This window comes from Cephus cinctus, unplaced genomic scaffold, assembly GCF_000341935.2.
Source record: "Cephus cinctus unplaced genomic scaffold, Ccin1 Ccin1_scaffold0101, whole genome shotgun sequence".
Lineage (NCBI taxonomy): Eukaryota > Metazoa > Arthropoda > Insecta > Hymenoptera > Cephidae > Cephus > Cephus cinctus.
This window is the reverse complement of record NW_014332838.1, coordinates 1,375,100-1,387,504: the sequence shown is the minus strand read 5'-3', so window position 1 is coordinate 1,387,504 and position 12,405 is coordinate 1,375,100. Positions and strand designations below refer to the sequence as shown.

Below are 12,405 nucleotides of genomic sequence, written 5' to 3'. Positions count from 1 at the left end.
GTTACCTGGTATTACGCAATTGGTTGACGCCCTCGCGTTAATTACGAGTTTGCAAAAGGATAACCGTAAGTCACTTATGGGGGTAACTTTTTCATTTGCCTATCTGAAGTTACAGATAATTTGAATTCGACTAATCATACTTTTTTTTTCATCCTACAAATTATACCTTAATATTACATATGCATATATATTTACGTACTTCATCGCTATTCTATCATGAGGGAAAAAGTATGTTTGACTCAAATTCTTCGATATTTCACCTGACACACCCTATGAGCATTCTCAAGGTCTACCATCGATCCCTCCATTCCTATGAGTTCGCCCGCTTCACACGGTGTACCTTATCGCGATAGTGTCAATGGGATGGATTTCTTATCAGCAATGTGACTTTCTATTTCCATCGAAAGTAAAAGTCAGAAATATACTAAAAAAGAAAAATCTTATTTCGCACGATAGAACGTCTACGTTAATTTCAGTAGAAAAATAAGACAGCATTTTTCGAATGTCTTGAGGATGCGTTTGTCGTTGTGCAGCGACACGTTAAAAAAAAAAGTGGGTGAAAAAACATCAGAATTAAGAGAATAAAGCGAAACCACTCGTCAGCGTCAGATCGCAGTCAGGTCGTTATGTACAAATCATTTAGCTTTCCCGCAGGGTATCTCCCACAACGGACCACACATTTTTTTCCTTCAGCCCTCCTTTCTCCCAATTTCCATCCATTTTTATCTTCCTGTCTTGACGCTGCCTACCGGTGCCCCATCTTTTCAACAATGCGATTGAGAGGGTGCTGGAGATTAATACAAATTGTACCCACTCGACCGATACGCATTCAGCCATTATTTTCTCAAATTGGCTTTTATATTCCTTGGAGCACCGTACCATTCTCTATTTTTATTTTCTGCTTTCAAATCTTTTCTTGTTTCACAACGAATGGTCGTCTCGACGCTATAGAATGAAAAAAAGAACGAAACTCATCCTTGGGAAATGGCAGGAGGATTAATTCTTAAATTAACCGAGAGATGGACAACTGCTCTTCTCATCGCAAAACTTGGACTTTACGACGGGCTATACAAAAATAATTGATTAATAGCGAATCTTGCGTAACCCGCCTGGCTTTCGGAAAGAGACGTCCATCCACTTTGACACTCTGACGTTTTTCAACGTTAGCCGTCGTCGTTTCAATTAAAATTATGGATCCTACGCTTTACGAGTTTACCCAATTACTCGTTCTTTTTTTATAAAAAGGGTCCTTAAATGGACGGAAAGTCATGTAAAAGTTACCTCGAATAAACTGCAGCTGTGTCTGCTCTAACTTTTCTTTCCATTTCCTCTACTCTCTAACGAAACGTAGATCTTTAATCGAATTGGCTGTTACAATCTTCTAATAAAATTTTTCATTGTGACTGCACTGAAAGTAATTTCATAGTCAACTATTTACTCCTCCTTTTAATTTCTTCTAATGGAACCTTGTTACTAGGAGAACAATAGGTATAAGCTTAGTCGGAATTTCGATTTACGTTGATTGTGACAAGGTTAATACAAAAAATAAAACTACGTTTCAACGTCGATTCTTGTATCACAACAAAAGAAACATTTCGATTATTGTAAAATACTATGTATGATTTATACAACTACGTATCTCTATTATATGTATTCAGTTCTAAGCTGCTCGTCAATACTTTAGGAATGACGCTTAACGTAAAAATTGAATACTTGTACTGCAGCCGAGTCAATTAAGAGAACATTTGGAACTACTCGCGAGGGCTACTGATAACTTGAAACACGGGCTAGGAGTATCTACATTTAAAATTTCCCTGTTGGTTGCTTGACAACTTTTCAAAAGTTTTACCTCCCTTTACGAATCATGACGGAGAGTGAGGTTTTCGAAGACTGAATGGAATTTGAAACAAATATATTAGCTAGATTGTTATTATTATTTGTCATTAAAAAAAAATACATAGATACCAACTAATTAAATATTTCGTACATTTCACTACCTACAGCGCATTTCGTCTCAAATTCACCAATGAAAGTTACGCTAGTAACTAGTCAGCATATTTATATTATATTCAATTGCATAACATAATTTACACAGTATGCGTGGAATTTAAATAATTGTATTTACTCGATTCATTCGCTTAATTAATGATTGATATACAAAGTGGAATCACGAGCAAGTTTCTCCTGGAAATTCTAGAGATGGTGTCGAGAATAATTAATATAGAAGCTGTCACGAAGTGAAATCTTTATATTTGAAATCCCAAGAGGATTTTACCGTGAAACTTTGCAGATTATGTAAAATACGGAGTACTTTAATACGAAGTGTTTTTAATGAACGTTGAATTCTTTTTTAATGATAACTAATCGTCTGATATAATAATTCACCTGAGATAACTGTAACACACAATTATTCAATATGAAATTATATCTTGAAATGTCTTTAAACAATGTATCTAACAAATTCTCGATTATTTTCAAACATTCAAATTTTAGCTCCACCGTGCATATGGTATTTTTTAATAATGAAGGGCTTTCTGAATACAAATTTTTTCCAAAAGAATTCACACAATTGTTTCTCCTGCGGCTCATTGCTTTCCAGAGTCCATTGTGCCATTTCGTGAGATGGATCATGAGGGTGGCTACGACGTGGGTACTTTTCATTAAAGTTTGCCAATCCATTAAGCCCACGTTATTCCGTCATAAAGTGTCGAAAAATCCGAGACGTTTTTGCACGAGTGATTTTTATTAAACGGTCCTTCGATTTTATGACGGGAATCAAGTGTCTTCGAAATTTCCGCAGATTTATACTGCGTATAAGGATATTCGATGTATCAGCACAATTCCTATCGGACTGCCTGATCGTTTTGCTTATATCGTAAATCAAAAGAACTTTTTGCGAATCAATTCGCACGTACCACACATATACTTGATTCCCGAACCCTTCATTAATTCAGAAACTATTGGATATCCATTAGAACGGTCATTTAAAACTCTGCCTTTATTTTTTGCAGAGGTGAAAAGATGCCGTAATGCTTCATCGTAGTACGTCGTCGCGACGCAGAAGGGCGTCGCGAAATGTCGTCAATTCGGCGCAAGGATCGTCGTCGGTGTCAGGGCCAAGAGGGCGCAGAGCATCAGTGGCTGCTGACAAAACCGCCCCCTTGGCCCTAACTACCCCTAACGCCAGTATGGAGAGGCACAGATCACCTCGTGGTAGTATGGTGCCAAATATCGAACTTGATGTGGAAAATGATTCGCCGGAAGAGGTAATTGGAAATACATGATTGTTTAGAAATTTTCTTTGTTATTTCCATTACGGAAATAGATAGTAGTCACTTATCAAGTCTCTCCGTCAAACGTTGTAGACTCTTATCGTGCAGTTTTCTTCGTATTTTCAACGTAGTCCATTCAGCTTTTCTCTGCCGTTGAAATTAGTTTAATCTGTATCGGAGAGATAGAATCAATTACTTTCTTACCATCTTTCATAGTGAATAGTTCTTATTTGTTCTATGAGTAGTGTTTTTAAAGAGTAACGTTAACAGAAAATACAAAATAAAATAATCTTACAGCCTGCTGGTCAGAGAATGCTCCCGGATCCTGAGTTGAGCATATCTTCCCAAAGGAATCTGGTCCCAGATCTAAACCGTAGTCCACGAAACTCTCTGATCCCAGATGACTATTGTAGAGACCCACGAGGATCCTTAGTCCCAGATCCCGGACGTAGCCCGAGGAATAGCTTGGTCCCGGATATAGGACGTTCTCCACGGAATAGTCTAGTTCCTGAGGTATCTCGAAGTCCGCGGCACTCTCTCATACCGGATGTACCACTAAGTCCAAGGAACTCTCTCGTGCCCGATGTCAGCTACAACAGAAGTCCAAGGAACAGTTTAGTGCCAACAGGAAGCTCCAGGAGTTCGCTGATGCCGGAAAATAACGGTGGTAGTAGAAGTCCCAGACACTCCCTGGTACCGGATCCATCGAGGAGCCCAAGGGGAAGCGTGGCAAACATTGAATTCGACAGGAGCCCAAGAGGATCCATGTGTCCTGAAGTGTTAAAAACTCCTAGAGGTAGCATAACGCCATTGGAATTCAACAGAAGCCCACGAGGATCCATAGCATCCGATTGTTTCAATCCCAGTTCAAGAGGATCGATCGCACCGGATCCAAGTAGATCCCCACGTGGATCGATTGCCCCGGACCCAAACCGTTCGCCAAGAGGATCCATTGGACCAGATCCAAATAGATCACCTCGAGGTTCAATCTGTCCAGAGATTAATCGTAGTCCAAGAGGATCCATAGGACCACACGATCCCAACAGATCGCCCAGAGGAAGTATAGGCATACTGGAAATCGAGAGAGGTCGTAGAGAATCAGCTGGTGGATTGAGTGAGGATGAGACTAGGAGCCCTAGAGGTAGCATTGGTCCTGAACTAGACAGAAGTCCTAGAGGAAGTATTGGCGGTAGTCAGGATAGACGGAGTCCCAGAGGAAGTCTCGCGTTTCAAGATCCTAGAAGAGCCTCAGCCGATCAAGGTATCGTAACGCTGTTATTAATTATATAAATATTACCACTACAAAGCTTTCAGTTTATTAAACAAAAAACATCTATATAAACCACGTACTATAACAATATCATTGGCAAATACCATTTGAAAATCTTCGTTCCTCAACAAAAACTTTATAATTACTGAGATCATAATTTAAAACGATTAAATCATGTCCGTCTTATCGTATAGATTTTCACGAGATAATAGTTAAAGGCGTACACTGGGTACGTTTAAGGCCTATCCATTTTCCTGCTGATATAATACATACTGACGTCAACTCCGTTTACGCTTTATTATTTACCGTTACGAGGTGATGGCTGCGCGATAACCTTCGAAGGAAAATAATTTCCTCGAGGTGACGAGCTCACCGTGGAATCTGGAGGGTGCAGTTTGCAAATCCATTAAAATTGCCGATATTACGTGCTTCGCGGAATATCTTAATGCTCCAAGTGATTCGCCACGGGTAATATTCTGGACCGGGTGACTTCATAAAAAAAATGTAACATCGTTATATCACCAATGACGTAACTTAGGTTGTTACACTCTGTTCCATGTGGCGGCAAAGTCTGGGAAATCTTGTAGGAGATATACATATGTACATATATGGTATCCAGTACGTAGTTCGCCAAACCCTCCTCGGTAAAGGAGATTTATTTCTACCGACACTCATGGGGCAGCAGGGCTTTGCGTTTTATGCGTAAAAGGCTCGTAACGATAACCCGATGCTCGTTAGACTGCATTTTTTATAGGTTAAGCAAATGTCTCCTGGGAGTTAACTCCCGGTTATAATGAAAACCATATGATATCAAGATATTTAATACTGCGGATAGGTAACGTTACTTGGATTTTACTGGGTAGGTATAAGAAGGGGATGAACATATCATCCTGTAGAGGTCGGATCAATTTTATGCTTCTTTATGACCCTATCTGTACGATATATTATGTGACGAATGAATATCTAGGTACCTCGTAAATAAATGCGTTCGCACAGATTTGTGGAAGACAAATCGAAGACATTTACCGGAGAACGATTAAAGAAACACTAAAGTCCTGATTAAGAAGATTTATAAGAGAATAATCTGCAAATATTTTTTTTTGGCCTGTGTGTACAGAGTATATCAGTGACGATGCACGTTTGCCGTTTGCGGGGAAACTGTGAACGATTTCGAAAATCTGATGTGACAACCATTAAATACTTGTTGATTGCACATCGCTGTGCATATTATTTTTGACAGATTTCCGATACTGGCGGTTCCGCCTTAACTCCATGCAGCAGTATTCATGCCCAATGTGCTTTTCGCAATTGCTTTAAGGTACGCATTCAGCCAGACGCAAACTCGTACACGGTGGCTGAAACTTCCTCCAATACTTTTTTTTAATTTTATTACAAGTTGGAAGTCTATATATTCCATTTTGGATTCTACATATTCCTCGCTGTAGATTTTGGAGTCTGCGCGAGTCTTTGGGATTTAGAGTGATCCTGGTCGTTACCTTCGCACACATAGCCCTTAGAATCCTCAGTAGCTTTAGCAGCCTTAAGTTTTTAGTCCCTTGCGAAATTACCTGAAACTATTGCCAGAGCTTTGCATGAACGTCTGGTGGAATTTATCCGGAACCAACTAAAATACTTCCAAAAAAAATGCAACTTTAGGAGATGATTTATCGAGTATAATAGTTCTGGAAAATTTCATCAGCTGGCGCTGTTAGGACCATGTGATTGTTCCGAAAAATTCCGCTAGAGGGCGTGAAACGAGAAGTCGATAAATTATCACTTAAAATTGCATTTTCGCGAGAAGCATTTTTGATAGTTTTCGAAAATTCCGCAAAGGCCAGAAAGCGTAAGGGTCACGGTCGTACATACAGGTCTGGCAACTCTGGTGATGAGGAAAGGGTTCACTAGCGTAACCAGGTTCTGTAACCACGTTCATGTAATTTAAAAAAAAAAAATAGCATTGCAATACCCTTTCGCCTTCTTTTGCGTCTACCTTAACACGTTTCAAACGCAAATTTCTCGTTTTTCTAGAAGAACTCGTTTTTCATCTTTATTCTTATTTCTTATCCTATGACTTCCCCATTTAACCTTTTTTGCTATCATTTGAAATGGCAAAGATAATTTTTTTTATTTACAAATGAAAATTAAAAGAACAACAATAATTTGCGCAATCACAAAATATTTAATGGTTGTCACATCAGATTTTCGAAATCGTGCACTGTTTCACCGCAAATTTATGTCTTAGCTAATACGCACTGTATACTAACGGGTACGAGATTGAGAAATGGAATTTCTTAATACCATTGTCATTTCATGACACGTGAACTCTTTTATGGCTCATATGTCTCCAGTATGTTTTACGATCCTCTATACTGTAATCAGTGTAACGCGCTTAGGTGCACTAGCTACCTATCCTACTTTATGGAGCAATCAGTCAATGAAGTAATATTGAAATCTAATTGAAAAGCAAATAGCTGTCTATAAAGAATAGTAACAGCGCTTAGAAGGAATATGAGTAACGTTAAATATTTTTATTTTTCTATTATTTAACTCACCAGCGGTTTCGCCTTCTTTCTTTTGCCATAAAAAACGTACAACCATTGGGTCTGTCAGACCACGTGCCAGCACTGAAAAATTAAGTGACATACGATATTAGGTATACGATTTTTGGAAAATTTTTTTAAGGAATCGCGCTAATTTATTTTCATGGTTAAAAGGGTATTCTTGGACATAAAAACTTGCTCAATAAATTAACCATAGCGTAACTACCTTCAGGCCAATAGCACTATCGATTCTTCACCGACCAAGTGGAACACCCTTTGGTAAATTAACAGTGTAAATCTATCGGGTGTCCAGTAACAATACATTAGCATATACTGGACATAGTATAAGTCCGCGTAGATTTTCCATGGTACTGCTGTATCGATTGTGGGATGCCACTCAACTAACAAGGTTTTTTTTTTTTTTTTTTTTTTTTGAATTGCAGGAGAACGAGGGTAAAGAAACCCTTAACGCTCCCTTAAAGAACCCAAGTTAAATCCCTTCGTCAAGAACTCCCAGTGATAATGGTATAACAATTTTTTTTGTCCCTCATATTTTATGCTGATCAAACATTAACACCCTGTAACATCGTGGAGAATAATCTGGCTGAAGAAAAAAGACTCGTGCATTGTAGTGCCTGTGTTTCCTGTGTTACAGGTTCCATGAAAAATCGTAGCAGTTCACCATACCGACAGCGAGATATAAACTCCGGTAGTATCAGATCCGGCGGAAGTTGTGGCGCACAGGTGAATCTAGGCTACGGGACAAATGCGTGGGCAGATTCAAGAAGAGCCAGCAGCTCTGTGTCTCAGGTTAATAATAAACATATTTAATGTACGTTCTGTACGAGTAACGCAGTAATTAACCGTAACGTTAAATATTGTGTTACTTAGAAAAGTTAGTCAAATAATAATGCCACGTGACATTTAACATTAAAAATATGTATTAAATTAATGTACCGTGCGTGAGAAGTGTATAGATGTAATTCTACTCAGTTAACGGTACACTAAATAATATTTTCTCTTACGTCGGTTATTTAGCTGTATAAGCCGAGACCGTAAATTCCTTGGCTGTCAAACTGCGCAGAGCTTACCAAGCAAAATATTAACCCAGAACATAAGCGCAAGATACATCGCGTTTATGTTTATACTCTGGTGGGTCTCTGGACAATGTTTCATAATATTCTGAACCAGTTGGAAACTACTAAGGCGGGATATTCTTTTGTATTAAACAATCGTCAGGTTCGATTCGTTTCATGTTTTATTCAAATCGTATATTTATGAGCGAGGGAAATATCATTGTTACGATTTTTTTATATATAAAAAATATCGGCTTCTTATTGAAGATTTTCTTATTGTTATGTAACAATGACATGTTTTTTGCTTTTCAATTTTATGTACGCAAGTGTTTACCAACTTATTTAGTGTGGTCTTCCTTTTCTGTGTATAAAATTCAAGAGACAAATTTTCTACGCAATGGAGAAAGGAAAGCTTATCTGGCAACTGTAAAGGAAACATATGCACATATCATTTTGTATAATCATGATTAATCTCTATTATTTAGGCATTTATTAAATTGTCCCTATTCTTCTGATTTTCTAATGTTTCGTCTCATTATTTATCATTCTTTTACTTACACAGTTACCTCCGGCATGGTTTAGCATTTTTTATATTATATTTAGCCCTGTGACTCGTTCACATTTTTCTAGCATCTTAAAGTCATCGAAACGTATCTTTCTGGTGGGTTGACAAGTTTTTTCAAAGTATGCGGTCCTTGCCAACTTCCATTGAAGATGACATTAAGTAAAACCGAAGTAACGACGAGAAGAAGAGTTCCGGGAAATAATTGTACAAGGAGGAGAGTCAAGAGTCTCATTAAGGGATTATTTCCAAGAACATTGACTGTCGCTCTTGCTACCCTCAGGAAAATTCAAATCTTTGACGCGTACTGAAGGAACCCTTGCGTCAAAATTATCCGAACGAAGAAGAAGATGTTCCGCGAAGAAAGTTCTTAATTATTGAGGAATCTTAAATTATATTTTCGCACAGAATTGCGACGAACACTTCAAATATTTGAATTCTTTTTAACCACGAAAATTCGCTCTAGCTAAGTTTCTAATGAAAATTCCATTTTCGCTTTATAGCCAACCGCTAGTGACTTTTTTTTTGCGATTGACACTCCACGTGTAGACGGACATTCTTTTTTTTTTTTTTTGAAACTGTGAATCGGCAAGCATCAAAGAGATTTTCTTCGCTGCAGTCTCTTCTCGTATACCGCAAGTAGCATATGCAAGTATCGATACTAGAAATTCAAATGAAATCCATATATTTAAAAATCGCTAGAAAATACAAGAATCTACGACTCCGATCGAGTACGCATCTAGAATAAAGTTGTGTGCAATAGCTTGAAAAAAAAAATGTCCATCACCTCGAGGTAGTTACGAGTACGCTTTGAAAACTCTTTAAATTTATCGAGGTGATGCACAGAGACTCGTTATGTACACTTACGAATGATATGGTACGTATACAAAAAGTTTGAATTCTTCGAACATTTATTTCAGTTCTCAGGCGATGAATCTCGCCGACTCTGTGGCGGCAGTGTCAGTTTGACGGAAAAGGGTACTTCGGGGGTCGGTCCTCTTGGGGTTGCAACGTATGGCTCTCTGGCCTTTCAGCTGAAAGATGCTCATCTCGAGGCCAGCGGCACTTGTGACTTTGTGTTCAGGGCTTTAGGTGTCGTTAGCAAAACTCTAGTCGTCACTATTTGCCTGGGCTGCCTCTCGACAATGCCACTTCTTATGCTTATCATGGGTGAGTGGAAATTGATTAATTTAAATCAGACAAGATAAACGTAACGCCATTCTAAGCACATTCATCTTGGTCACCGTACCTTCTTCCCAACCCTTTCGCGGGCGTTTTCTCTTTTTTAAAATATTTTCACGTTTCTTCCCAATAGCTGAGAGGAATACGAGACGTCTGACAAATTGCACGGATTCCACCTTGGCTCATGATTCAATGCTGAGGAGACGCAGCAATTCGCAAGTGTCAGTACGTCTTATCGCGTTCGGTGCATCCTGACTTTTTGTACTTTGGACATATTGCACAAAAATTGCGGATTTACTATGACGAATTGAAACGCGAAATTACAGTTCTATGTTACATGAGAATTTACGTAATTACGCACTGACAGACGATTAATTAATAAAGAAAAATAAAATATACCAAAGACGATGCAAAAATTAGCACAAAGCTAAAAGATAAAATTTTCATATCTCGTGCAATTTTTCTTTGCCGTTAATTCTCGAGAAAGGGCGTGGCGAAATCTCAAGATGCAGTTTTGCAAGTATGCAGCTGGGCATGCACGAGCTGTACAGTAACTGCATTGCAGATTTGCATTACCTTCTGCGTGTATTACTAAAAAGTTTATGGTCGGCCGTTCGAATTGCAGCTGTAATAGTTATGATAATTTAATACAACAAACTCTAGTCGCGTGTAGCAGACTTATAGAAATGGAAATAACAATTAATTTTTTTTCTCTCATAATTACGTATGCCAAGTTGCAATTACCTTCGAGATTGTTTAGTACATCCCAAGGATTAAACAATTTATCTATATATACTATGTACGATAACAGTCACAACTTTGCGCCTGCCTTTGATTTTACATCTTAGAAAATCAGAGTGGCGACACGCAACTGCGCATTTTTTCTCAGCTGCATGCAAACTTACGTAATTTCTACATGGTACCTGAGAATTTTACTAAAAAGAGGTAAAACCTAGTCAAAGGGCTCTCAATATCATCCAGGGCCTATCCATACTGTCATACTGGAATTTTGATACCCTTCTTGCCAGTTACTTTCGGTCGATCCTTAGAGTGCTTTTCTTTGCCAGACTGTCATTCGCTGCAAAAACTTACTCTGATAAGAAAGAAGGGTCGATCGATCCTAGTGCACATATTTTCTTCTCTCGCATAACTAGGCCACCATAAGTTAGAAACAATGGCTACGAAAATACAGTACCACCGAAAGATCCATGATCAATCATCATCCAAGTCCTTGCAAGATCCTCTCAGCTGAACGAGTCTATAAAAAATAAATTATGAATCACTTTCTGTCTCTAAATATGAAAAACTTTGAGAACACCTGTACACGTCAAGGTTTGCATGTTGAATTAAGCTGACGTGGGCATCGAACCTGGACATGGCAGAAATGAAAAGTCAGGTCGGACGATTAACGATAAATTCATTCCCTATAATGAACATATGAGAGTGTCACGCCATTGCTTATAGATTATAATAATTTAACCTGCATCGTATATTATTAATACGTCAAATACTAAAAAAAGATCATTATATAATACTAGCACTGCAAAACAATTAATCCGTTGGATAAAAATCATTTATCCACATAGAAAGCATATTACGTAGAGCCCTTAAGAATGGTAAAGTGATGGATGCGCCATTACTTACCTGCGAAGGGTAACTAATCCAGTCGTTCGCTTTCACGTTTTTGGAGCCGACTTCTGATAAATGATCGTCATCCCTAGAATGCTCTCAGGAACAAATTCCAATACGTAATAAGGGTTTTGCGACCTAGTGGATTACATCAAATGGCCTATCAATCGAACCATTTATTCGTATAAGAATGATTTGGTACTATTTGTAGTCTGATATAGAAATTATTATATCTGCCAGCTATAAATTCATTTCCATTTCTGTTCAGGACTTCAGTTCATCAGAGATTGCCCCAAAGAGCCCCATATACCAGTGTACATGGTGGTAGGTGGTACTCTAGGAAGTGTCAGAATGCTGTGGGGACTATATTCACAGATACGTTCCAGAAGACCCGAAGGATTGAGCGTTCGTAGTGCTAGGTCACACATGTCACCTACCAGACTAGCCTCCATGGCTTTGACGTGCTTCCTGGCTGGTTGGTTCGTATTAGGTAAGAGCTTTTGGTAGATAGGGATATTCACTCCGATAAAGGTGTAATCTGCAAAATGATAATAGCCACTATTATTTATTATTGCATTTCGATGAAATAAACGACACATTATGATTGTCAATTACAAATTTAACAATTACTCAAATAAATTCAGTAATATTAGTAGCAACCTGGTATCTTCTGTTTATCATAAGCCATCCTGTACGGCGGCTGTACTGTGTACTCCGAAGTATAGAAGTTGCCTAAGTCAGGCGCTCTTGTTTCTGACCCAATCTGGATATTACTACTTCGAATGGAGTCACGCTACTGGATGATTTTAATATAGCCCTCAGCATCCTCGATATGCTTTGCAATAGTATAGGTAAACATTTTCTGATTTTGTTT

The 12,405-nt window shown here is 38.4% G+C and overlaps 1 protein-coding gene and 2 long non-coding RNA genes across 6 annotated transcripts in view; 1 reads left to right on the top strand and 2 right to left on the bottom strand.

Moving 5' to 3' along the window:
- LOC107274743 (serine/arginine repetitive matrix protein 2) overlaps positions 1-12,405 on the top strand; it is a 43,256-nt gene that overhangs the window by 23,244 nt on the left and 7,607 nt on the right. For 2 of the 4 annotated variants that reach the window (XM_025092052.1, XM_025092051.1), the window contains exons 3-7: positions 3,012-3,266; positions 3,570-4,533; positions 7,738-7,892; positions 9,641-9,890; positions 11,800-12,021. In XM_025092052.1, coding sequence (XP_024947820.1) covers positions 3,030-3,266; positions 3,570-4,533; positions 7,738-7,892; positions 9,641-9,890; positions 11,800-12,021 — 1,828 coding nt within the window. In that variant the 5' untranslated portion in view covers positions 3,012-3,029. Of the gene's footprint in view, positions 1-1,635; positions 3,267-3,569; positions 4,534-7,737; positions 7,893-9,640; positions 9,891-11,799; positions 12,066-12,405 lie in introns of those variants that run through there. The other 2 variants (XM_015754212.2, XM_015754214.2) reach the window with 2 other exon arrangements.
- Positions 3,727-7,711, bottom strand: LOC107274744. Its single transcript, XR_001539522.2, has 3 exons — positions 7,309-7,711; positions 7,095-7,166; positions 3,727-3,862 (listed from the first exon to the last, which is right to left on the bottom strand). It is a non-coding gene; the product is annotated as an uncharacterized LOC107274744 (long non-coding RNA).
- LOC112495423 lies at positions 9,790-12,401 on the bottom strand. Its single transcript, XR_003061906.1, has 5 exons — positions 12,162-12,401; positions 11,969-12,089; positions 11,547-11,669; positions 9,970-11,160; positions 9,790-9,880 (listed from the first exon to the last, which is right to left on the bottom strand). It is a non-coding gene; the product is annotated as an uncharacterized LOC112495423 (long non-coding RNA).